Source organism: Osmerus eperlanus, chromosome 3 (assembly GCF_963692335.1).
Source record: "Osmerus eperlanus chromosome 3, fOsmEpe2.1, whole genome shotgun sequence".
Taxonomy (NCBI): domain Eukaryota; kingdom Metazoa; phylum Chordata; class Actinopteri; order Osmeriformes; family Osmeridae; genus Osmerus; species Osmerus eperlanus.
Genome location: NC_085020.1, coordinates 20505793 through 20532998, shown reverse-complemented (window position 1 = coordinate 20532998; position 27206 = coordinate 20505793). Strand labels below are relative to the sequence as shown.

Here is a 27206-nt window from a genome sequence, read left to right as displayed (position 1 = left end):
GCAATCGCTACCAAGACGAACACAGCAGTATTCTAGTACTGTACCGTAGTAGTACAATTTACCGGGGCAGCTTCTCCATACAGGGCTATATCGCATTTTGCGTTGTTACTGACAATGATCGCTACCAGTGAGCTTTTTATAAATGAGCGATTTTCCATTAAATAAATAAAAAAGCTCATTTACGTTTTTGGGGGCATATTTTCAGTTAGCAGATGGTACTGTTTGAATCGCGATTCCATCTTCTACTGCCGGGTAACGTCGTAGAATAATCTTCAAAGGGGGTTCTTTATTAATGAATGAATGCAATGAGTAGGCTAAATGCCTGAAAATATCATGAGAAGGGAAAACTTAAAATGACGTTTAAATCATAGAGATTAGGTCAATTTTTACACCGGTCTGCCAAATGTATTCGTTTTGTTTCAACGATGAGGCTGCCTCTTGCAGGGGAAATGAGAAGACATCTATTTCATTCTACACTTCACTCGTATTTTCAGTTGTAAATGAGCAGCAAAAAAAAAAGCTTTTAAATCTATGTAATCTTTATAAATAATAAGTATGCATTTTTATATAAAATATACAGAGATATCAGTTGTAAAAATGTCATTCAAAAACGGACCCCTGTGCAACCGACGCAAGCAAGCACACCCTACAATTTCCCCAGAAATTGTACCCTCTCTAGTTACCTATATGCCTTCCCAAAGACAATGCTCCACCCAGTGCTCAAACATAAAACTGCCCATTTATTAGCATCACCAATGTGGTATATAAATAAAACAAAACAAAGTTGTATAATGGCTCCAACACAAGGGTTAAGATATACTATTCCTCATATTATTGTACATTTACCTGGACAGGGAGTTATGCATCTGGCAGCTTTTGTGCTGTTGTTTGAAAATGTTCAAAGTCTTCAATTAATCTTCAAAGTTCAAAAAACGGCACTGGAACTTGGCAAAGTTTGATGCAATGGCTTTATTGGTCTTCAAGATGACAAAAATCCCAATAAATGTGAGCAGGTTCCGGAACCCAACTGATCTTTACCCCCCAGGCATGCAATTACATACTGCTCACCTATTTTCATGTGTTATTTTACTATTGATAGTTACAGATGGTCTTCGATCTTACGCATAATACCTGTTCTGGGGGTTTCAGATTTCACTCGCACCTTAGCTTTGATGCCTTTGACCTTGCTTAAATTTGGAGATGTACATTTTGCTGCTGGGTGACACTAATACGTTTTTCTCTTAAAACAGGTTCTGTAGCCCACATTTACGATGAGGCTGCTCACGCTGCTTACACAATCAGGCTCGTTGTAAATCCTCCCTACTTAGGGCTAGTGCTGACCTTGTGCAGGCGGCCACAGATAAGATTCTAGGTGTGGGGTCAAAAACAGCAGATCTTGACTTCTAGCTCAGGCCTCTGCCTGCCTCCAGGTGGCCTTCTCCCTCACTCCTCAGCCTCTGTCACCCAGATCTCACACTCAGGCTCAATATCTTCTATCGTTTAGTGGTAATAATACTAAGCTCAACTATAATAAGTCAACAGCTTAACATATGGTTCCTAGTAATATAAAATAATACTAAAAGGGGTGAACATTTTCAAAATTTCATTTTCAATCAGATAAATCCATAATCATACCCATCGTCATCGTTTCAACAGTATGGTGTCAATTTCCACGTCAGTCCCTATGGTTGGCGCCTCTTCCACTGCATGAAGGGTTTCGGATTAGGAATAGCAAGAAGTGTGCTTGGTGTATAATACTACTATGTAACTGGCTATTTTTACTTCAGAGGATGGTCCATTTACATGTATTCCAAAGGGACTTCCAAGAGAGAGTTTACAAAAAGTGCATAGGTCAATGATCATAAACAACGAGATAGCCCCAAACATTGCGGGTAGCCAAAACATGAAGCATACATTGTGAAAAAGCAAATAAGTGCCAAAGGGAAGAAACATAAGAGCATGTACAACTAGAGAGGGTACAATTTCTGGGGAAATTGTAGGGTGTGCTTGCTTGCGTCGGTTGGACAGGGGTCCGTTTTTTAATGACATTTTTACAACTGATATTTCTGTATTTTATATAAAAATGCATACTTATTATTTATAAAGATGACATAGATTTAAAAGCATTTTTTTTTTGCTGCTCATTTACAACTGAAAATACGAGTGAAGTGTAGAATGAAATGGATGTCTTCTCATTTCCCCAAGAGGCAAGAGGCAGCCTCATCGTTGAATCAAAACGAATACATTTGGCAGACTGGTGTACAAATTGACCTAATCTCTATGACTTAAACGTCCTTTTAAGTTTTTCCCTTCTCGTGATATTTTCATGCATTTAGCCTACTCATTGCATTCATTCATTAATAAAGAACCCCCTTTGAAGATTATTCTACGACGTTACCCGGCAGTAGAAGATGGAATCGCGATTCAAACAGTACCATCTGCTAACTGAAAATATGCCCCCCAAAACGTAAATAAGCTTGACATTTATTTAGTGGAAAATCGCTCATTCATAAAAAGCTCACTGGTAGCGATCAGTAACAACGCAAAATGCGATATAGCCCTGTGTGGAGAAGCTGCCCCAGTAAATTGTACTACTACGGTACAGTAGTAGTACAGACTAGACTACTGCTGTGTTCGTCTTGGTAGCGATTGCGTTGGTTGAATTGGATTTAACGTTCCGTTGTACGGTTTAGGCTGAAATAAATTATTTTCATGAACAGATTGACAAAGTTTAGGCTGTGGCAATGAAGTTCAGGTTAGTAGTTAGATAGACTTTTGATTTAAGTAAGGGAAGTGCCGAACATGTTCTGTCGCCGTTTGACTTCCTACAGCTGTGTAAATGTTTTTGTAGTGTCTCGCGTAGGCTACAGCGTTGCAGTGATACACTGGATTGAAACCACGGGTAATGATAATTTCACCCACAAATCGTTTACTTGTAATCTATTGTCATAATAAATCCTACAACGAAAATGTATATGTGAGGAATGTTTATTTTAACGATTGAAAACAGATACATCATAGACCACTGTAGTATGTGTTGGCCGGGCAACACAGGCTAATGTCATGATGCTAATATTTCAGTGAAATAGTAGACTACTGTTTCCGAAAGTAGATGTACTTCCTTAATAATATCAGCTTATATTGTACATTACACATCACAATTGTGTGTCATATCACAAAGTAAAATGAGTAAATAGTTATCACCCTGGCCTCTTTGCTTGTGGCGTTCCTGCAGCTGCCTTGCAGTAAAGCTATAGTTAGCCTAGCTATCCCCCAAGTTAACAGATGCGAAACGAATGTTCTGCTACAGGTAGTCACGCGTGTTTTCGTGACGTTAGTGACGTAGTGACGTTAGTAACGTCAGTGACTGTGGCTAGCAAATTAGCCACCGTTAGCTTCACTTTTCGCCACAAAAACTTAACTTAAGCCCAAACCATGCAACGGAACGTAAATTCCAATAGAAGCAACGCAATCGCTACCAAGACGAACCTTTTGACACCGCCGTTGTGTATGTAGGCCAAATATTGACTGAGTTTTAGGGGGGCGAAAATAAACAATAATATATATGTGAGAGAACAAAGGTTGTGCTCTCGCCAAAGGCTTGAGCACACCCAATTAATCAACATGATCCTCTAAAGTGCTAGAGTGTATCTGGTGGAAAGCAAGCAACAATAATATAATTCACAGCGAGTACAAATAGTTAAATCAGTGTAGCGGGGTTTGCTCGTTTAAAGATAGAAATACTTAATTTATCATAAAGTCTGGGGCACCACCCTAATATTGGTTTAGGACATTAGGGAATCCTATGTTTAATATGTAATAATCAGTCTCATCTTTAGGAATGAATTCGTTCTAAGAGTAGAGCCAATCGTAACATCAGTGAACACGCACGTCAAAATATCTTTACAATGAATTTATTCAAGTAAGGTAAACAGATCTTATGAAAAGTTGGATTATGGGTTTGATATGAGAGATTGGTTTCAATGAACAGAATGAAATGGTCTAACTTAAAGAAAGGCAGAAATTGTACAGTCAGTGATTACATCCTTACAAATCATAAACAGAGCTCACGCCAATGCCATGTCGAGGAGGAAAGAGCGTTAGCCATAGTTACGTTTGATCAGGGGTTGATCAATGATGTTGAGGGCGGTTTGCGCCAAAGGTCCATTTGAAGAATCTGAAGTCACAGCGCGGCTGCGCTGGGTCATGTGACTGAGTCTGCGGGATCTCAGTGAAGTCGCATTTGGAATTGCGTTTTTGGTTCTTCTGTTGAAACGTCCAGATAGTGTCGCGATCACTATAAAGTTGAATCTCAGGAGAAGCTTGGCGACGTCCTTGGAACGCCAATCCTGATGGCGTTCATGCCATGGTCGGTTTCGCTGGAGTCCGAGATTGATGGTCATCTTAGGGCTTTATACAGTTCGAGGGAGGACCCGTCTGGGGTCAGATGTGGATTGGGGGAAGCTGGGTTCTCAACTCCCCCCTCCTTCCTTCACACCTACCAAAGGTGTGATCTGATCTCTGGCTGGTTCATTCGATTGGTTCAAATATTGTTCTGGACATCTTGGTACAGTTACAAAATATAGTTGAATGATTGTTTTATTATGATAGCTTCGTGTAGATACCAAGAATGACGTGGTTATCTTTCAGGAAGAAGGAGTTGTTACTAGAATCAAGATTTCAGTGAACACAACATTAAAACAAAGTAAAAAACATAACACAAATATCCCTCTCATAATTCTCCACCTTGTACTCTTGTGGTAAAGGTGAAGTCTCAAGACTTTCCTCAAAAGTTCTGATCAAGGTATGTTCTTTGTTCAAATCGCCGCCGAAACGGATAGCAAATGGTCGCTGGAGACGTGTTGTCTAAATCAGGCCCTTTGAAGCTTGCAAGCTAGCAGGAGGGCTGATTAGGTAGATTGGGGAGGTCCCCCCCCCCCATTCTATGGTTCCTTTGCATCGGCGTTTTGTGGGTAATCAGCATACTGAGGGTGTCACAAGGGCTGATTAGGTTTGTCTGATGTGATTGAATCACTCTTCAGGTGTGGCAAGATGTTGGCTCCTTGTGGTCTTGTGGACCTCACTACATCAGTTACAACTAACCAACAGGAGTGACCAACAAGTCCCTCAATAATTGTCATTGTGTTCCTGGAGGAAATAAGCTAACATCTGATCCAACAAATCTTTAAGTGCTGGTGTACTCCCGGAACAAGTGCGTCTTTAGCCTTTTCTTGAAGGTGGGGAGACAGTCCGTGTCTCTGATGGAGGTGAGGAGGTGATTCCCTCATTGGGAGGCCAGACAGGAGAAGAGCTTGGGTTGGGAGCGGGTGCTCTTGAGAGGTGGGGCCACCAGACGGTTGTCAGAAGAAGACCGTAGGTGGCGCGTAGGGGTGTAAGGCTGGAGGAGAGACTGGATGTAGGCAGGCGCAGTCCCGTTCACCGCTCGGAAGGTCAGTACCAGGGTCTTGAATCTGATGCGGGCCGTGATGGGTAGCCAGTGAGGGAGTTCAGGGAGATGAAGAGCGGGGTGACATGGGAGCGTCTGGGTAGGTTGATGGTAGCATTCCATCTGAGATGCAGGGACAGTATACTGGCCCACGATTTCTGTCGGTATTGCACCTTGCGTATGCGTACATTTAAGGGCCAGGGAGACGTGCACAAAGTAGGCACCAAACGAACGCAGGATACGTGCTGCAGCCATTCAGCATGTGTACACGTACATAGCGGAAAGTATATTTCGGCTTTAAGTGTCAGGTGCAACGCTGCTCTTTAGGAAGTTGAACACACTTGTATTGGTCATTTGCACAGATCACTAAAGATAATATTGGACATTATATTCCTTGAGGTTGGTTTTGCTACATGTTACATAGCATTAAAGCAAAAAGAGAACAGAATGCAGACAAGAATGTAACAACTTTAAACTACACTGCTCAAAATAATTAAAGGAACAGTTTTTTATCAGGGTATGGCATGAATTAACTTCTCTGATAATGATCTGGTCAGTTAAGTAGCAGAGGGGTACTTTCCGCTGCATTGGTGTTGATGTAATTAACAACAAGTACACTAGAGGGGCAACAATGAGCCGACCCCAAAACAGTACTGGTTTTGCATGTGGAGGCCATTTCAAGTTTTTCCCTCTTGATCTCTTTGAGTGGGAGCATGAGGCGATTTCTTAACCCTACAGAAGTTGCACATATTGTCCAACTCCGTGCCGTTGCAAGGAGATTTGATGTGTCTCCCAGCACAATCTCCAGTACATGGAGGACATTCCAGGAGACAGGCAGTTACTCTAGGAGAGCTGGACAGGGCCGTAGAAGGTCCTCGACCCATCAGCAGGGCCGATATCTGCTGCTTTGTGCAAGGAGGAACAGGTTGAGCACTGCCCGAGCCCTACAGAATGACCTCCAGCAAGCCACTGGTGTGAATGTCTCTGCCCAAACAATCAGAAACAGACTTCATGAGGGTGTCCTCAGGGCGCAACGTCCTACAGTGTGCCCTGTGCTCACTGCCCAGCACCGTGGAGCTCGATTGGCATTTGCTATAGAACACCAGAACTGGCATGTCCGCCCCTGGTGCCCTGTGCTTTTCACAGATGAGAGCAGGTTCACCCTGAGCACCTGTGATAGACGTGAAAGGGTCTGGAGAAGCCGGGGAGAACACTGTACTGCCTGCAACATCATTCAGCATGACCGGTTTGGTGGTGGGTCAGTGATGGTCTGGGGAGGCATATCCATGGAGGGACGCACAGGCCTCTACAGGTTAGAGAACGGCAGTCTGACTGCCATTAGGTATCGGGATGAAATCCTGGAACCCATGGTCAGACCCTACGCTGGTGCAGTAGGTCCTGGGTTCCTCCGGATGCACGACAATTCCCGGCCTCATGTGGCAAGAGTGTGCAGGCAGTACCTGGAGGATGAAGGAATCAATACAATTGAATGTCTCTCACGATCACCTGACCTAAACCCGATAGAACACCTCTGGGACATTATGTTTCGGTCCATCAGACGCCGCCAGGTTGCTCCTCAGACTTTACAGGAGCTCACTGATGCCCTTCGACAGATCTGGGAGGACGTCCCACAAGACACCATCCGTCGTCTCATTAGGAGCATGCCGCGACGTTGTCAAGCATGCATACAAGCACGTGGGGGCCACACAAGATATTGAGATCTGATGTGTTTTCAAAAGTGTTCCATAATTTTTTTGAGCAGTGTAGAAATATATATATATATATATATATATATATATATATATATATATATATATATATTTAGCAAGATATAAAATGTTGAAATACAGAAAGACATAGGCATGATGGTGTTGACGATTAACCGTTTGTTCCAACACCGTTATCCACGAACAGCATCCGAATATAGCAGTTCCTCTTCTCTCAGGACGGAAGGCAGAGCCAACAGGCAGTTATGTTGCTCTTTTGGAGCAGAATATGGTTATCTAATGACCTAACAGAATTAAATAAATACTGATAAGCATTCTGTTATTTTAAAATATATACATGTATTGGGTAGCTAAGTTTTTTTCGCATACATTTGGTTAATTTCACTTCCATTTAATTCCCCTTTCATTTTTCAGAAGAACTTGCTGTTATTTCACTATGATAATATTGTCCAATAGCATGACGTGTTTGCATGCTCTGTCACGTGATCTCTGGATCAGTTAGTCGTGTTTCTAAAATGAACGACATTAACTAATGGCGTCGGAACCAGCGATGTATATCTGCTCAGAAAATTCAAAGATAAGAAAAATGTAGCTAACATCTGAAAGTTTAAGTCAACAAAACATGACTTTCCAGTCCAGAACAAAAGTATTTCAGAGTTTTTTTTACTGTAATTTAGAAGAAGTTTACCTCAGGATAACCACAGGATATTCGCGGTGTATAAACCAGGACATTTTGTAGCCAGCTAATAAAGAGCGACTGAGGTGGGATATTCTTCAATTGGAATCCAACTCAGTGGAACAAGTTCGCCAGGTAGGCTGATATTTCACCGTTTTATATGTAAAATGACATTTTAGGTGACTGAGGCAGGGTAGGGGGAACGGGAGGTAGTTACAAATATCTAGGAAGAGGCAGCAGGAGAGGGCTTTGCCGTTTAGTTGTTTATTATGCATAAGACCTCATTGGCGTAATGCAGGAACGTTTGTATGCCGACTGCACGACTTTCAAACAGACGATATTGTTGTAAGATTTTAGCATTCAGTCGAACAACCCCATTATATTAGCCGTTTCCCAATATGGCTTTTATAGCATCAATAAAGCGTGCTTGATGCTGCCCATACGCACTCTCCCTGCGCGTTGAACTTCAGGGTTTCCAATCTGTCAGACCAGCGCAGGTGACGACAATGTCCCTTGACTGGGGATAGCGGCCAGATTTTGTGGAATACAAAAAACCTTTTTCAGTTTGAAGCTCAAGTTCCAATAAAAGGGCGAGTTCTCGCTTAATGTTTCTAGTTTTACAATACGTCTATATCGTTGCCATTATACACAGGTAGTTTAGGAGTGATCTTATGCTGACACAATGTATCAGATTTTCCAGTCCTTATTTGCCGTTTAGTTGTTATTTATTATGCATAGTTGTAAAATGTAGATTGACATACCAGGTTTCCCAATGTCATTGGTGGTCTGTGCACTGTGGTCTGTTCTCTGGTCTGGTGAGAACTGTGTCCCTTCCCTCTACCTGTGCCCTTTCCTGTCACCTGTGTCCCTAAATATAGAACCCTGTGCCTCCAATTACTGCCACCCAGTGTCCAAAATATTCTGACAGTTCTATCTAACCAAAATAATATGACATGTCAATAAGAAACACAAATGGCTCCTACAGTTAGGAAAGTGGAAGATAGATGCTGTCTATTCTGCCGGAAAGCTAAAGGAGAACTACAGCTTAACTACAGTTTAAACAAGAACTCACACAGGGAGACCTATTAGTTGATTTGGTCACTACCTCCGTATACAGAGGAATGGCCATTTTTATTCGTTCACCTCATTCACGTTCACGTGACTGCTAGGTTTAGCATAGAAGACGTGAATGATTCGAGTGATAATTACAGGTTTTGTTATTTTTGCTTTACTTACAGTTCAGTGCAGTAATTGTTTGCTGTGATAATTAAATACCAGTGTGATAATAAGTGACCATTTCAAATCATGCAAACTGTCATGATGTATTGTATTTAATGGGGGAGTTTTTGTGGAAATATTATCTGGCACACAAATGTGCAATTCCTTTCCCTATAGCCTACTCTAATTTATCTTGGCTGGTTTAGATGCACTAATATTTCTTCCTTTGGAATATGATAACTGTTTAAAATAGTGGAAATATTGAACAAGCAAACTTGCTTGTTCTTTATCCTCGATTCTCTATTATCATCCCAACATTCCCAATACAAAAACCATGTTGTACAAATATATAGAATTGTCTGTCACATGGCTCTTCTTTCATTGGCTCCCTTCCATAGATCCTGCACGCGTGCGTGCGTGTGTGCGTGCATATGTCTTAAAGTGGCCCTGCTTAGGCTAACTAAATGAAATGCTCAGATAAGATAAGGATCTTCCATTTTACCTAAGTATTTACCTTGCCTATAGTTCACCTGGGGGGTTGGCCTCTCTACACAAAAGGAATGCTGAACACAGTAGCATTCTTATACAGGATAAAGAGTTACATCTTCAACTTTTCTGATATTGGATTACGTGGGTCACTCTGTCTAATGAGGGGAGGTGCAGCTATGACAATACCTGCCAAATGAACCCCTCTGTGCTGACTCACTCTGGAGGCCCAGATGGATTCTGTCACAACATTGATCCTCTTTCTACAGGCTGTCAGGCTGTCTGGTCACAGAGGAAGGCTGTGCTTTTCTGGCCTCAGCTCTGAGGTCCAACCCCTTCCACCTGAGGGAACTGGACCTGAGCTACAATCATCCAGGAGAAAAAGGATTGAAGCTGCTCTCTGCTAGACTGGAGGATCCACACTGCAGACTGGAGAAACTCAAGTAAGGAGATGTTTGTTTTTTATATACCTCTTAATGTAATGTCGCTTAACACTGAATATATCTAATTACGTTAATAGGCCTTGCATTTCTTGATGTTACAATTAAAACTGCATGTTTACTCTACAATCTACAATATGGTTGTAGCCACAATCATAATTGTATTTCCAGGAAGCGGGTTTAGTGAAAACTGAGTTTTTAAACCCTGAGATGAGGGAAACTCTGGGTTTTTAGCTCGAGAAAGAGAGGTCACTAAAACCAGACGTTGTAAAATGTAGCTCAGCTCAAACCTAGGTCCTAGTGTCGGTTTGAAGTGAATGTAGCTAGGGACTTCAACAAGAAAAGAAAATGGAATCAATTTGAGCGCAAAATAGTTTTTGAGCTTCATATAATATAAACATTATGTTGGACTCATATTGTTATATTTGCCGAATGTTTTTAACTACAAATATTATTATATTTACTCAGTTTTGGACACCTTTGTGCAGAGAATGATGATACTAAGGCCCAATCCCAATGTCCCCCCTAAACCCTAAGCCCTGAACCCTCACAAACTTACTTGACGTCACCTAGTAAGTGATTGAGTGCAAGAGGCTACAAGAGCTCAAAATGCTATAAATTGGAATGGTTCAGCACTTTGCGGCATTATAGGTAAAATAGTAATGTTGTTGGATCAAATCTGATGAAAGCATATTTGGAATTTATCATCAAAGGACAACCTACACACTAGGGCTGCACGATTATGGCCAAAATGATAAGCACGATTATTTTGATCAACATTGAGATCACGATTAATTATCATGATTATTTGTTGATTTTAACCAAAACAACTTTTTTTGTCACGTAGGCTAATTATACCATGCAGTTCGTCAGTGATGAAGTAAGCAAACAGCGCTTGATCGGCCATGACTGACGTCAACGCAGCAAACCAGGAAGCAGGAATGTCCGACTTTACGCAGCCGTTTATAACTCTTCCCCGACTGCAAGCAGCAACTCTCGCTGGTCGTTTCATGCAGCCGATGTCGAACGCACCTATGGTTTACGGAGCGCTAGATTGGCTTTGCCAAAAGAATGCCGCATTTTAAATATCGCTCCATCACGCAAATTTGATCGTGGGAAGCCAAAATCGTGATCATGATTAAAATTGTATTAATTGTGCAGCCCTACTACACCCAGTTCTGGCTATATTAACCGTCAGTGAGCTTTGTGTTTAAACTTACTGATGTTAACTGTTATTTCTAACTTCTATTTCTGTTTACGTCAGGGTTGGTTGCTCCTTCCATGCTTGTTTGTTTATTGTTCTTCGTCTTTCTTGTCTTATGAGGAGGGTTAGCCAGGATCTTTTTCTCTCTTCCAGGCTTCCCCCGGTAACCCTCGTGTTTCACGTCACTACGCTGTGAATTGTGGGCAAGTCTGCAAAAATGCAGACTTACGGGTGCATAAAATGTCTTCGAAAGAGCCCTCACGAACTTGACAGACTTAGTGAGAACGTGCCTCAAAGTCTGTGAGTCTGTGAGGGTGGACATTGGGATTGGGCCTAACCGTTCGTAAACTCCAGATTGATTGTCCTGTTGTCTCTGAGGGAAAAAGCTGTTTGACCCGTGCATTGATTCAGAGCGTGCACGGAGAGAGGGGCTTATTCACAGACGTGTCTGTTGTAGTGAGAGAGAACGCGAGCGGGGCAAGAAGGGGCTGAGCGAATCAGTATGCTGCGTGCAGCTCTACTATTAAATATTTTTTTGTGATGTTAAACAGTAAAAGCAAAACCATTTTATAAATTTGTGGTGGTAAATCTCTAATTGTGGCGGGCCGTTACAAATAAATTAATGTATGGGAAACACTGAAAACTCTGGGTGTGTTACCACGGTAACTGACTGTGAACCTCACCTGCTTGCTGGCAGCTTTTCTGTAACAAACCATGAGTTTCTCCCTCTCCCCTCCCTCATGCTGAGCCTGAAGCAACTGTCAGACATGGGGGGTCCTTTCCTCATCAACCTGATTGTTGTTGAAGCCATATAACACATACGGATGACATGAAATTCTACAGTTTTCCATGCAGAGCTAACCTGGCATTTCCTGAACATCTCACTGTTAATCTGTGCTGTGGAGGTTGATGGACCCTCCTTCTCGTAATCTTGTCATTAAAAAGGAGAAGAATGTGCCAGTTGTTTTGCGCACATAGGATTGTTCCATTTCTTCTTCACTTGTAGTAAGACGTTAGCCTGGTCCTAACCAGACTCTCGTACATTTCATTTGTACAGAGGGTCTGGGCTCGCTCCCTTGACAAGCGTTAACTTCCTTGAAGGCGGGTACTCTGTTGAAGTTTAAAACTATTGGATCTGCCCAGAGCCACTCTGGATCTGCCATAACCAATCGCTAGCGTTCGCCTTAGCCAACTCCTTCACCACTAACGGAACGAGCTGGAAAATCAAACGAACCCCGTGGGGAGCAAAGATTGTTCTTGCTCCGGCTTTAACTTCTGGATATTCGGCAGCGTTGCCACAACGGACCGAATGGCTTCGCTCGAATCTTTCTCCGTCGCCATTACAGAACTACAACTCAAACTAGCGCACGACATCAACGTCATCGTTCTCAGCCACTCCCTCTGTTCGCTGATTGGACGGTAAAAAGTTGACTTGAGACATCAACTAATATACGGAAAGCCCAGACGGAGTACAGAAGCAAAATGAAAATTGAGCGGAAGTACGTAGGAGGGCAGAGCCAGGCTAGTAAGACGTGGTTAAATGTCAAATTAATATACTGCTTTGAAATGTACTGAATGAACAATTGCCTCTTTTGCTGTTGAAGTTGTTTTTCTGCTTTCTGAAAATGTCTTCATACTCGGCTGCACGCATGAGAATTTCTAATTCTCTGGATGAGAGCGTCTGCTAAATGACTAAATGTAATTCCAGTGAATTAGAAATGAACTAACTCAGATCAGCTGTTCTGGAAGCGATAACTCTGAGCTTCCCATCTCAGGGTTCATCAAGTCAGAGTTCAGGGTTAGGCTCAGAGTTTGTAAAACCTGCTTTCTGGAATACACCTCTGATGATAAGAGAGAAACAACATGTTTACTTAGAAAGTCAGTTGCTAAGTCACTTATCAACAGGTGAAGTGTATTTTCATCATTCCTCTGCTTATCCCTACAGTGTGGATCATGGTGAGGAGTGCAGGATCAAACCTGGCCCTAGGAAATGTGAGTATTGACTGCTACTTGGTTCTAGTACACAGGGTCATACAAGGGACAATACCATTAGTGACTTGGACACTGTCAAAAATGGACACACACACACTGTAAACACACACTTTTAGAAGCAGTAATTTAACACAACTACCCACATCAATACTGTGTGTACGTCTGTGTGTGCTATGTCCCCTTCCTTCTCCCCTCCTCCCCTCTTCCTCTCCTTCCCTCTTCCCCTCCTCTGCTCTGCTCTCCTCCCCTCTTCCTCTCCTCCCCTCTTCCTCTCCTCCCCTCTTCCCCTCCTCTGCTCTCCTCCACTCTTCCCCTCCTCCCTCTTCTCTCCTCTTCCTCTCCTCTCCTCTTCCCCTCTTCCTCTCCTCCCCTCTTCCCCTCTTCCCCTCCTCCCTCTTCTCTCCTCTTCCTCTCCTCCCCTCTTCCTCTCCTCCCCTCTTCCCCTTCTCCCTCTCCTCTCCTCTTCCCCTCATCCCTCTCCTCCCCTCTTCCCTCCTCTTCCTCTCCTCCCCTCTTCCCCTTCTCCCTCTCCTCTCCTCTTCCCCTCGTCCCCTCCTCTCCTCTTCCCCTTGTCCCCTCCTCTTCCCCTCTTCCCCTCTTCCCTCTTCCCCTCCTCTGCTCTCCTCTTCCTCTCCTCCCCTCTTCCCCTTCTCCCTCTTCCTCTCCTCCCCTCTTCCCCTTCTCCCTCTCCTCTCCTCCCCTCGTCCCTCTCCTCCCCTCTTCCCTTCTTCCCTCTCCTCCCCTCTTCCCTTCTCCCCGTCCTCCCTCTCCTCCCCTCTTCCCCTCTTCCTCTCCTCCCCTCTTCCCTTCTTCCTCTCCTCCCCTCTTCCCCTCCTCGCTCCTCCCTCTTCCCCTCCTCCCTCTTCCCCTCTTCCTCTCCTCCCCTCCCTAGAAATATGGAGTGATGGGGGCATATCAGGGGTAAGGAGATGAGGGATGATGGAAAGAGGGATTTGGAGGGAGAGAGGTAGCATGTGAGGGAGGGAGAACAGAATGAGAGAATGAAAGGAAGAGAGGGAGAGTGGAAGAGAGAGGGAGGGACAGAGAGCACGGTAGAGAGGATGGAACAGAAATAGAGAGAGAGAGAGAGAGAGAGAGAGAGAGAGGGGGAGAGAGGGGGAGGGCAGGAAGAGGGAGACATTCTAATGTGAATGATGATGATCAGTAATATATTGTGTCTTGGTCTCCCCCATCAGATGCCTGTGAGCTCACTCTGGACCCAAACACAGCACACAGAGTCCTCTCTCTGTCTGAGGAGAACAGAAAGGTGACATGGAGGTTAGAGGAGCAGCCGTATCCTGATCACCCAGAGAGATTTGAGGACTGTCGCCAGGTGCTGTGTAGAGAGGGTCTGTCTGGGCGCTGTTACTGGGAGGCAGAGAGGAGTGGAGGAGGGGTTTATATAGCAGTGACATATAAAGGAATCAGCAGGAGAGGAAGGGATGATGACTGTGGGCTTGGACGCAATAACAAGTCCTGGAGTCTGTACTGTGATGATGACAGTTACTCTGCCTGGCACAATGATAAGTTCACTGCCATACCTGCCACCCCCTCCAGCTCCCACAGAGTAGGAGTGTATCTGGACTGGCCGGCCGGCACTCTGTCCTTCTACACAGTCTCCTCTGACACACTGACCCACCTGCACACATTCCACAGCACATTCACTGAGCCCCTCTATCCTGGGTTCTATGTTTATGACTTCTCCTCAGTGTCCCTGTGTCAGGTAGAATAGCCCACACACACTCTCACACACTGTGCTCACATAGATGTCATTGAAGATTGAACTGTATACAGTTGGAATTCATATCCCAGAGTGTTTGTAAATATTGGTGTGTGTAGAATGTTTGTTTTGTTTTAACCTTTAGATGTAAATATTACTGATATTAAATATTATTAATATCTTTAAATATTACCGACGCTTCCACCAGAGTGAGTTATTTTTCCAAAACGGAAGCTAGCTAGCTTTAGTTAGCTTCCGTTACCTAGCATAATACTCGTAGCAATGCTACTACCTGCTAGTGTTACTTGTTAGCCTCCTAATTGTACATTTTGAAGCCATACTACAGCGTTTGTCATGTCGTTTTTGTCTATCGGAAAATAGTCGGTTGGAATGTAAAGAATCACACGTGCAACGTTACTCTGTGGGGCTTTCGAACTATCGCACACGTGTGATGCTACTCCTTAACGGGTTAATTGTTGACAAACAACAATCCTGTCTTTGATCTCAGTCCCACTGAATGTGATGAACTAAATACTGTCTTACTGACTAAACTAGAGAGGGTACAATTTCTGGGGAAATTGTAGGGTGTGCTTGCTTGCGTCGGTTGCACAGGGGTCCGTTTTTTTACAACTGATATTTCTGTATATGTTATAGAAAAATGCATACTTATTATTTATAAAGATTACATAGATTTAAAAGCATATTTTTTTTGCTGCTCATTTACAACTGAAAATACGAGTGAAGTGTAGAATTAAATAGATGTCTTCTCATTTCCCATGCAAGAGGCAGCCTCATCGTTGAATCAAAACGAATAAATTTGGCAGACCGGTGTAAAAATAGACCTAATCTCTATGATTTAAACGTCCTTTTAAGTTTTTCCCTTCTCGTGATATTTTCAAGCATTTAGCCTACTCGTTGCATTCAGTCATTAACAAAGAACCCCCTTTGAAGATTATTCTACGACGTTACCGGCAGGTAGAACATGGAATCGCGATTCAAACAGTACCATCTGCTAACTGAAAATATGACCCCCAAAACGTAAATAAGCTTGACATTTATTTAGTGGAAAATTGCTTTCATAAAAAGCTCACTGGTAGCGATCATTGTCAGTAACAACGCCAAGTGCGATATAGCCCTGTGTGGAGAAGCTGCCCCGGTAAATTGTACTACTACGGTACAGTACTAGACTACTGCTGTGTTCGTCTTGGTAGCGATTGCGTTGGTTGAATTTGATTTAACGTTCCGTTGTACGGTTTAGGCTGAAATTAATTATTTTCATGAACAGATTGACAAAGTTTAGGCTGTGGCAATGAAGTTCAGGTTAGTAGTTAGATAGACTTTTGATTTAAGTAAGGGGAGTGCCGAACATGTTCTGTCGCCGTTTGACTTCCTAAACAGCTGTGTAGATGTTTTTGTAGTGTCTCGCGTAGGCTACAGCGTTGCAGTGATACACTGGATTGAAACCACAGGTAATGATAATTTCACCCACAAATCGTTTACTTGTAATCTAATGTCATAATAAATCTTACAACGAAAATGTATATGTGAGGAATGTTTATTTTAACGATTGAAAACAGATACATCATAGACCACTGTAGTATGTGTTGCCCGGGCAACACAGGCTAATGTCATGATGCTAATACTTCAGTGAAATAGTAGACTACTGTTTCCGAAAGTAGATGTACTTCCTTAATAATATCAGCTTATATTGTACATTACACATCACAATTGTGTGTCGTATCACAAAGTAAAATGAGTAAATGGTTATCACCCTGGCCTCTCCCTACTCCCTTTGGGCTCTCAGAGGGGGAGGGGGGGGGGGGAGAGGGAGGGAGAGAGAGGAGAGGGAGGGAGGTTTTAATTGTTGACAAACAACAATCCTGTCTTTGATCTCAGTTCCACTGAATGTGATCAACTAAATAGTGTCTTAGTGACTAAATAAGGAGAAATAAAGATGTTTTATACAGGATGATAGAAGACATGCTGTGTGTTTGTTGGTGACCCAGTGGCCCTATAGACACACACACACACACACATGTACACTCACACACTGGAAACACTACATTTAGGACCAGTAATATGACAGTATTACCCACTTGAATATACACTCTGTGTGTCTAGTGTGATCCCCTCTCTCCCTACTCTCTCCCCCCACCCTCCTTCCCTACTCTCTCCCCCCACCCTCCCTCCATACTCTCCCTCCCTACTCTCTCCCCTCACCCTCCATCATTCTGGTACAAGTTGATCTTGGTCTCATCTGTCCATAGGATGTTGTTCCAGAACTGTACAGGCTCTTTTAGATGTTTTTTGGCAAACTCTAATCTGGTCTTCCTGTTTTTGAGACTCACCAATGGTTTACATCTTGTGGTGAACCCTCTGTATTTACTCTAGTGAAGTCTTCTCTTAATTTTTGACTTTGACACAGATACGCCTACCTCCTGGAGAGTGTTCTTGATCTGGCCAACTGTTGTGAAGGGTTTTTTCTTCACCAGGGAAAGAATTCTTCTGTCATCCACCACAGTTGTTTTCCGTGGTCTTCCGGGTCTTTTGGTGTTGCTGAGCTCACCAGTGCGTTCTTTCTTTTTAAGAATGTACCAAACAGTTGATTTGGCCACACCTAATGTTTTTGCTATCTCTCTTATAGGTTTGTTTTGATTTTTCAGCCTAACGATGGCTTGCTTCACTGATGGTGACAGCTCTTTGGACTTCATATTGAGAGTTGACAGCAACAGATTCCAAACACAAATACCATACTTGAAATGAACTCTAGACCTTTTATCTGCTCCTTGTCAATGAAATAAAGAACTCCCTTTATGAGGGAATAACATACACCTGGCCATGGAACAGCTGAGCAGCCAATTGTCCAATTACTTTTGGTCCCTTAAAAAGGGGGGGGCCCACATATAAAATGTATTGTAATTCCTACACCGTTAAAGCTGAAAGTCTGCACTTAAAGCACATCTTGATTGTTTCATTTCAAATCCATTGTGGTGGTATACAGAGCCAAAATGATGAAAATTGTGTCAATGTCCAAATACTTATGGACCTAACTGTAAATATCTATCGTGATCATTTTTTACCCATATCGCCCAGCCCTATTCTCCACTCCTCCTCTTTCCCCTGCCCTGCCCTTCCTTCTCCCCTCCCCCCTCCCCTTTTTCCTACACCTCTCCCTTCTCCCCTCCCCTATTTCCTCTCCTCTTCTCTGCTCCTCCCCTCCCCAACTCTCCTGCCTTCCTTTCCCCCTCCCTTCCTTCCCCTCACATATCTTCTCTTCTCCTTTCATCTCATCTTCTCCACTCCCATCCCCTGTCTCCTCCACCCCTCCTTTCATCCCCTCTCCTCCCTTCTCTCTCCTCTCTTCCCCTCCCCTGCCCTCCCTTCTCCTCTCCCTTCTCCCTTCTCCCCACCCCTCCCTTCTCCCCTCCTCCCTCCCTTCCCCTCACATCTCCTATCCTTCTCCACTCTCCTCCCCTGTCTCCTCCACCCCTCCTTTCATCCCCTATCCTCCTTCTCCTCCCCTCCTTCCTCCTCCACTCCCTTCTCCCCCCGCTCCCCTCTCCTCCTGTATTGACCTCCTCTCCTTCTCTGTCCTCCTGTCCTCTCCTTTCCTCCTCTCTGCTCCTCCTCTCCCCTCCTCTCTCCTCCTCTCCTCCCTCTCTCCTCCTCTCCTCTCCTCCCTCTCCTCTCCTCTTCCCATCCTCCCTCCCCTCCTCCCTCTCCTCTCCTCCTCCTCTCTCCTCTCCTCTTTTACTCCTGCTCTGTTCTTCTGTCCTCTCTTCCTCCCAGTAGCTGGTGTGTTTCCTCTCACCCCTCGCTCCCTTCCCTTTCCACTGCCCTACCCTCTCCTCTTTTCTCCTCCTCCACTCCCCTCTCCCTTCCACCTCTCTAATCTCCCAGTTCCTCATCTCCTTTCATCCCCTCTCCTCTTGTCCTCCTCTCCTTTTCTCTCATCTCTTCCTTCCTGCTCCTCCCTCCCCTCTCCTCCACCCGACTGCCCCTCTTCTCCTCTTCTCTTGTCCTCCTCACTACCTTTCACCCCCTCCTTACCTTTGCTCTCCCCTCCCTCTCCCAGTGTCTGCTCCAGTCGCTTCTCAGCTCTTCTCCATTCTCCTCGTTTCTTCTCTCTTCTCCTCCCCCCGTCCTCTTCTCTCCTCCTCCTCTCTCCACCTTTCCTTTCTCATTTCCTTTCCTTATCTCCTCCCTTTCCCTCGCTGCCTCCTCCATTCCTCTCTACTACATTCCTCCCCTCCGCTCCTCCCCTCCCTTCTCATCACCTGTCCTCCTTTCATCTCTCTTCTCTCTCCCCCTCCCCTGCCTCCTCCACCCCCCCCCCCCCCTTCAGAGAGAGAGAGAGAAAGAGAGGAAGGGTGGAGAGAGAGGGAGAGAGGAAGGGTGGAGAGAGAGAGAGGTTCTAATGTGAATGATGATAATCAGTAATATATTGTTTCTTGGTCTCCCCCATCAGATGCCTGTGAGCTCTGTGGAAGAAATTGGGATTTCCTGTGTGCTTACACTAATCACTAATCAATATAACTAGTCATTGGATACTAGTTAGTATGTTCTCATGTAAGCTTGCTATTAATAAGAGTAGATGGTGTCTATGTGTCAGGGTTAATAGATGTTCGTGATCAGGAGAAAGTACTGGGTAAACGTCCTTGGTCATGACTACAAGGAGAGCGCCAACTATGATCTCTCTAGTCTGAGTGGTCATGTGTTGGGAGCTGTGATTCTCTTCCTCTGAGACTGTTGTAACGTCATTACTGCCTGACTGTCACTATCTATGTTTACATTCCTGTGCTCTATAAAAGATGGTCCTCCGGCTTTCAGAGCTGAGAGAGACATGATTGAGACCTAAGCCTGGTGTTGTGTGGTCATTTATTGTCAGAGGTCTGGTTTTCTCTCCCAATCTGCAGATTGATAATACTTCAGAGAAATCCAGAACTCAACTGAACTTAGTCACTCCGTTTATGAAGAGACGGACAAAACACTTTCTTCATCAGCTCACACTGGACCCAAACACAGCATACAGACACCTCTCTCTGTCTGAGGAGAACAGAAAGGTGACAGGGGGGAGAGAGCAGCAGCCGTATCCTGATCACCCAGAGAGATTTGAGGGCTATCCACAGGTGCTGTGTAGAGAGGGTCTGTCTGGGCGCTGTTACTGGGAGGCAGAGTGGAGTGGAGGATGGGTTTCTATAGCAGTGACATATAAAGGAATCAGCAGGAGAGGAGGGGGTGCTGACTGTGGGCTTGGATACAATAACAAGTCCTGGGGCCTGTTGCACAAAAGTAGAATTAAGACATCCGGGATAAATGACTCAGCTGAGCTCAATGAAGCCAAAACATGTGCGTCCAGGCTTAATTGGTTGCACAAAGACCAAGCCAGGATGAGCAGACACGGATTCATTAAGCCAGGTGAAACCAATCCTGGATAGGTGCGCGCTCACGGCTCACTCAAATAGACCCCGCCACAGATCACAGATTAACTGATTTACCATGGCAACTAGAGCCGCGTACTTTTCCCCGTCGGAAGCACAAATCCTCATGGAGGCATACGAGGAGGTAAAAGATATAATTAAGAAGAAAGGCAACACCGCCACAGTGATAAAGCAAAGAGAAAAAGCGTGGCAAAGTATTGCAGACCGCCTGAATGCGTAAGTAGTGCACAATTACACACTCACCGCTCCGCTGAAACATCACAATTACAATTCAAATATTTAATTCACATCTCCAAAAATGCAGTTGTACTGTAATTATGAAACGGTTAAATTTTTAATTGAAATGCACTGCAGATATGAGTGAAATTGTGTAAAGTAACTCCATCACACTGTATAAAGCTATGATACATTTTTTGATATTTTTACTGAAAACAAGACAAAAATACCAAGTAATTTTTTGCAGTGTGACTCCATTAAATGTGTGTGTGTGTGTGTGTGTAGATTAAACATGAACGGGCCAAAACGGACATGGCAGCAGGTCAAAATCAAATACAAGAACATTCTGCAGAATGGTATGGTCCCTGACTAATATTTAACAAAGCACAAGCATATATTGTACCCAGAAGGTGCCTGCTCACACATTGTCTGTACTGTTTTAGCAGTGAAAAAGAATACCCACAGACAAGGCACGGGTGGTGGGTCACCAAAGGCTGACCTTACCCCAGCAGAGGACATGGCCTTGGAGCTAAATAAAGGCAGGCCCGTCTTAGAGGGGATCCCTGGGGGAAAAGAGACGAGCATAGGTTCCTCCCAAGATGCCACCCGCTTCATTCAAGGTATGTCCTTCCATCTCTACATGGGATACAACCACATTCATATTGAATCAATTTGGACTGTCTGACTTTGGTTTACCTATTGCCTTGCAGTGTCTGGCAGCACTGTGTTCCTGTTAGAGCCACCAGCACAAGCACCAGACGATGCTGATCCAGTGAGTACTCCATCAAAGGCATACTGTAGGCCTGGCATGTCTTGTCTACTAGCTTCAATATGAATCCGATTAAATGTGATAGGGTGAAGGCCCCAGTGCAGCAGCAACAGCACATGATGGAGACGATGATGGGGAGGAGACCATCTCTCTGGATTCCAGAAGGCATGAGGTATCATGTTAAGACTGTGAAAGTACTATTTACTCTACAATGGTGAGGAGTCCTCATCAAAATAAAAAAAAATCTAATTTATTTTACAGGACCCAGATGCTATACAGTGGGAAAACCAGCCTGGCAACATAGTGCGTATTAATAAAAGGACACCACATCCTGCCAAATTCCAACTGCGCTAATTGTATTGTGTTCACAGAGCTCACAAGCTATCAGAAAGTTGTATGGCAACCACCTCCGGCGCCAAATAGAACTGGCAGACATAGACATTCAGTACAAGAAGAAAAAGATGGAAAATCTTGCACTGGAGTCCGAAATAAAAAAGAGGACAATTAGGAAACTGGACCTTGAAATAAAAAAACTTGAGAGGGAGGTGAGATATGCCTTCAATGTACACTGTATGCTAACTGTAACACAAATGTATTAATCATTATTTTTCTTTCCTCCCCCAGCTCCAAGAAGATGACACAGCTGATGACCATCTATATGAAAGATACAGGTTTTCTGCAGATGGCATCAGGTATCTATGCAGACTACTGGGTCCCAGGATTAAGCACCGCACTGCACGGAGCCATGCACTGAGTGTGGAGCAAATGGTTTGTGTGGCCTTGCGCTTTTTTGCTAGTGGAGCCTTCCTGTACTCAGTGGGGGATGCAGAACAGCTGAACAAGGCCACAATTTGCCGCACAATAAGGAGTGTGTGTCTGGCTATCAAAGCATTAGCAGATGTCTTCATCTCCTTCCCTGGCCACAGAAGACTCTGTGACATCAAAGAGGAGTTCTATAGGATTGCAGGTAAGAGGATCTACAAATTACAGGACAACTGTTAACACATAGTAGGATACTCATTACTTTGTGTGACAGGTTTCCCCAATGTCATTGGTGCAGTGGACTGCACACACATAAGGATAAAAGCCCCCTCAGGTGCCCATGAGGCCGATTTTGTGAATAGGAAATCCTTTCACAGCATTAATGTTCAGGTGAACATAACTTTTTGATATTGTCCATTGACGAACACTCTGCATTGCCAGTGATGTGCATTGATTGGTGTAATATTCCTCATCTTATGATTTCAGATGGTCTGCAATGCTGACTGTGTGATCAGCAATGTTGTGGCAAAATGGCCTGGCTCAGTCCATGACTCCAGATTCTTTCGGGCCTCTGAAATCTATCAGTGCCTATCACAAGGTAAGCCACACAACCCCTATTTATAACCATCATGGCTGTGTCAAGAATATCACTGTGTTTATGAGGTAGTAATGATGAGATTTTGTGTTGACAGGTGAATTCTCTGGTGTGTTGCTGGGAGACAGGGGGTATGGCTGCCAACCTTTTCTCCTGACACCTTTCACAGACCCCCAGGAAGCACAGCAGGCCTACAACCATGCCCATGCCAGGACCAGGGCCAGAGTTGAAATGACCTTTGGCCTCCTGAAGGCACGCTTTCACTGCCTTCACAAATTAAGGGTCAGCCCTGTTAGGGCATGTGATATTACTGTGGCTTGTGCTGTCCTCCACAATGTGGCCTGCCTGAGGAAGGAGAGGGCCCCCAGAGTGCCACCAGCCATGGACTGGGACAATCCGGCAATCTTCCCTGATGACGACAGTGGTCGGCTGCTGAGGGACCAATATGTGTTGAATTATTTTAGTTAGTATGTGTGCTTTCAATTTTGGTTAAATATGTCCTGCGGTGGCAGAGGAATTTGGGTTTTTTTGGGTTCGTTTTTTTACGAATTTGGCCTCTTATGATGTTTGTGCGGTATACTGTGTGTAATACAAGGCTGCAGGGAGGCTACTGCATCCATTCATTTGTCTGTTCAGTTGATGTGTATGGATTTGTGCAGACATGCAGGGTGTGTTATATACAGACCTTTGAATGTGTATGTATCATTTTGTATAATATGCTTGGATTCTGTGCTTTCCATCTTGTAGAGTCACTGTGACTTCAGTTTCGAAAGGAGCTGATGGTTTACCTGCTTTGTTTTGTCCTTATTCAATAAAGGAACATAATGTTACACATTGTGTTTTTATATTCATATGGAATGTGTATTTTGTTTATATGACAGAGTACTAGGGCCACACTGAAGAAAAAGGATAAAGTCATAAATTTATGAGGCTGGTTCTTTCTGCAGAAAAGCTACATATTGTTTTTACAGTTTTGATACTTATGACAATGTGATACTTAATATTCTGGCACATCAGCATGTCTTTGTTTATGAAACCATACTGAAGTACAATTTCACGAAATGCCCCACATCTGTCATTTTAACAACTGTCCTCCTTTAAAACAACTGGTTACAATATTATGACTTGTGTTTTTTTCCCCTCTGTGGCCCTAATATTCTATCATTTTATATATAGCCTTATAGTCTATGGGAAACTGTAAATTATCTAATGATAGCAACATCATCTAAAAATCATTTTTTATCCAAAATCATTGAAATTAATGATCACAAACGTTTAAATAATGACAGTGGGTCTAGTTATATGTGATAACAATGTATAGTGAGCAGTGAAATAACTATTGGTTTCCATTTGTGGTGACTGCTGACTGACATTAGGGATGAGATTAAATAGATCCTGGAATTTAGCCTGGTCTGGAGCAGGCTAGCTCCACAGAATAAATCTCCATGGTAATTTATACCATAACATATCCTCCTGCCCCCTATCCATCTTTAGTGCAACCGGATTACGGATCAATTGAGCCAGGATCACCAAGATATCCTGGCTTAATCCCTTATCCTAGTTTTGTGCAACAGGCCCCTGGAGTCTGAGGTGTGATGATAACAGTTACGCTGCCTGTCACAATAATAAGAGAACTGCCATACCTGCCCCCCCCCCCCAGCTCCCACAGAGTAGGAGTGTATCTGGACTGGCCGGCCGGCACTCTGTCCTTCTACACAGTCTCCTCTGACACACTGACCCACCTGCACACATTCCACAGCACATTCACTGAGCCCCTCTATCCTGGGTTCAGGGTTTGGCCTGACTCCTCAGTGTCCCTGTGTCAAGTAGAATAGCCCACACACACTCTCACACACTGTGCTCACATAGATGTCATTGAAGATTGAACTGTATACAGCTGTGATTGATATCCCAGAGTGTTTGTAAATATTGCTGTGTGTAGAATGTTTGTTTTGTTTTCATTGTTGACAAACAACAATCCTGTCTTTGATCTCAGTTCCACTGAATGTGATCAACTAAATAGTGTCTTAGTGACTAAATAAAGAGAAATAAAGATGTTTTATATAGGATGATAGAAGACATGCTGTGTGTTTGTTGGTGACCCAGTGGCCCTATAGACACACACACACACACACACACACACACAATGTAAACACTGGAAACACTACATTTAGGACCAGTAATATGACAGTATTACCCACTTGAATATACACTGTCTGTGTGTCTAGTGTGATCCCCTCTCTCCCTTGACCTGTGCCCCTATCTTCTCTCTCCCCCCCACCCTCCTTAAAAACTCCTTTAAAATGTGTGTCTGAGCAAGAAGGATTTTCTCAGACTGTTGGTTAGCACACTCTGTTGCAGTTTGGTCCAATTCACAAATGTAACTATTGTAATATTACGTATTAGAGGCATTTCATACTTGTCTCAACCAATGATTGACATGGGTACATCAAGTTTTGATGGTGGTTGTGTCTGAGTGAGAAAATAATTCATGTGATTTGAAAGATGTTGTAAATGAATGCATTATGTGTGTACTTTGGATACGTTGCTTATGTGTGTAAGCAACGTATCCAAAGTTTAGCTCCATCTATTGAGTGACCTAAGTATTGATTATACCTACTCTCCCCCACCTCCTCTCCATTCTCTCACCCCACACTGACCTTGGCTCTGCTTAACCCTCGTGCTGCCTTCGGGTCACATGACCCAAAGGTTCATAATGAACCATCGTTGTGTTTACCCAATTTTACCCAATACAAAAACAAATAAAAATAATTTTCTTTTAACATTTGCAATGTGGGGGGTCTGAGACAGCCCAACGGTTAAAAGAAAATGCTTCACTTTGTTTTTGTATGCGGTAAAGATGTCGCAATACGACGGTGGGTCACAATGACTGATGGGTCAGAATGACCCGAAGATAACACAAGGGTTAAGAAGCGCACAACGCGAAAAAGGCTGAAGGCATCTTGCGCGACAATATGTCCAAAACCATCTTTGCAGTCTAAAGCAATAACTCCATCTGTGTTGTGAACCAAAATGCAAAAATGCGAATAGACACACGCTTCATATGACAGAAAGCGACATTGTTACTGAATCACCAATGTGGGAATCTTGTGCGCAAATGACGTTGGCAACGGTTGGTTAGGCTACACTCCACGGTCGACTTCGTCATGCGAATGCATCACTCAAAAAATCTTCTCAAGAACTCTCAAGTCATCGGCTCCACCGTGCAACTCTTCTTTAAAGGGTTTCCCGCTTTATGTGATTGTAACTAAGCTACCTACCATCCTAACAGCGGAGAAAATGTCCATCATAATAGGAGGTGGCGACCTGGACCGGCGGCTGCCGTTGCTTCCCAAGTAGGCTACTGGATGGATGCGATAGTCTTACCTCACATTGTGATAGCCAAACAGTGGCCCCTGGTGGAACTGAACGAGCGTGTGATAATAGTGTTTTCAAGAGCAACTAAACTGTTCATAAATAAAATCCATGGGGGAAACCTCCAGCCTTTTACTGGTGTCACATTACATTACGTGCATTTAGCAGACGCTTTTATCCAAAGCGACTTCCAAGAGAGAGCTTTACAAAGTGCATAGGTCACTGATCATAACAACAAGATAGCCCCAAACATTGCGGGTAGCCAAACATGAAGCATACAATGTGAAACCAATTAAGTCCCAAAGGGAAGAACAATAAGAGCATGTAGTTAGACAAGTTACAATTAAACAGCAAGAACCTCAAAAGTGCAAGAGTGTACCTGTGGAAAAAGCAAGCAACAATAAAATATTTCACAGCGAGTACAATAATTTTAGGACAGTTACAACAAACCAACAAGAGCAACAAGTCTCTCAATAAGAGACATTGTGATCCTGGGGGAAACTAACATCAGGTCCAGCCAATCATTCCTAAGTGCCGTTGTACTCCCGGAACAAGTGCGTCTTGAGCCTTTTCTTGAAGGTGGGGAGACAGTCAGTGTCCCTGATGGAGGTGGGGAGTTGATTCCACCTTTGGGGGGCCAGAAAGGAGAAGAGCTTGGGTTGGGACCGGGCGGTCTTGAGCGGTGGGACCACCAGACGGTTGTCAGAAGAAGACCGTAAGTGGCGGGTGGGGGTGTACAGTAGGCTACACTACTGTCCTGAGCAGTAGTGTAGCCTTATGTTCCACCGGTTTCAAGATGTTTGATGATAATAGAAAAGCCCTTCAGACAGATGCCAGGATCCAAGATAACAATTAAGGTTCTGAATGGAACCCTACACTGTTCTTTTGTTTAAGGGTTGTACGTGGAAATATGTATGGAACTGGAGGATATTATATATTCTGGGATTGGTCCAAAACACAAGACTTAACCCATTTTTGGTCTTACATTTAGACAATTGATAGTGAAGTTTATGGTTTCTTGCACATTTACAAATGTGCTCAGTTTATTAGTGGTGTGGGGGGTTTGAGCTGTCAGCACCTGCCTGGTCGTCGGTCTGCCAACGCTGGACCTGGTCGCCAACCGGAAACCAGTCTCCATG

The 27206-nt window shown here is 43.9% G+C and overlaps 2 protein-coding genes across 2 annotated transcripts in view; both read left to right on the top strand.

The window, feature by feature from the left end:
* Window positions 1-16088, top strand: part of LOC134017785 (NACHT, LRR and PYD domains-containing protein 12-like) — a 114701-nt gene extending 98613 nt beyond the window's left edge. Inside the window, exons 17-19 of the mRNA XM_062457796.1 lie at window positions 9823-9996; window positions 13143-13189; window positions 14386-16088. Coding sequence (XP_062313780.1) covers window positions 9823-9996; window positions 13143-13189; window positions 14386-14921 — 757 coding nt within the window. The 3' untranslated portion in view covers window positions 14922-16088. The remainder of the gene's footprint in view (window positions 1-9822; window positions 9997-13142; window positions 13190-14385) is intronic.
* A 3884-nt stretch (window positions 16089-19972) lies between these two features.
* On the top strand, window positions 19973-23522 carry LOC134017790 (putative nuclease HARBI1). The gene is made up of 11 exons (XM_062457819.1): window positions 19973-20566; window positions 20852-20922; window positions 21010-21186; window positions 21277-21338; window positions 21421-21507; window positions 21597-21638; window positions 21707-21880; window positions 21960-22302; window positions 22372-22487; window positions 22584-22695; window positions 22790-23522. The coding sequence occupies exons 1-11, from the start codon at window positions 20409-20411 to the stop codon at window positions 23158-23160; spliced, it is 1713 nt and encodes a 570-aa protein (XP_062313803.1). The 5' UTR covers window positions 19973-20408; the 3' UTR covers window positions 23161-23522.
* The last annotated feature ends 3684 nt before the right edge of the window (window positions 23523-27206 follow it).

What these genes read in the sequence shown, in the direction of transcription:
- LOC134017790 (XM_062457819.1), top strand. Translation starts at nt 20,409, where the DNA reads ATGGCAACTAGAGCCGCGTACTTTTCCCCGTCGGAAGCACAAATCCTC. An exon ending in ATTGCAGACCGCCTGAATGC is followed by an intron (nt 20,567 to 20,851) that starts GTAAGTAGTGCA and finishes GTGTGTGTGTAG; the next exon opens with ATTAAACATGAACGGGCCAA. An exon ending in GGAGTTCTATAGGATTGCAG is followed by an intron (nt 22,303 to 22,371) that starts GTAAGAGGATCT and finishes TTTGTGTGACAG; the next exon opens with GTTTCCCCAATGTCATTGGT.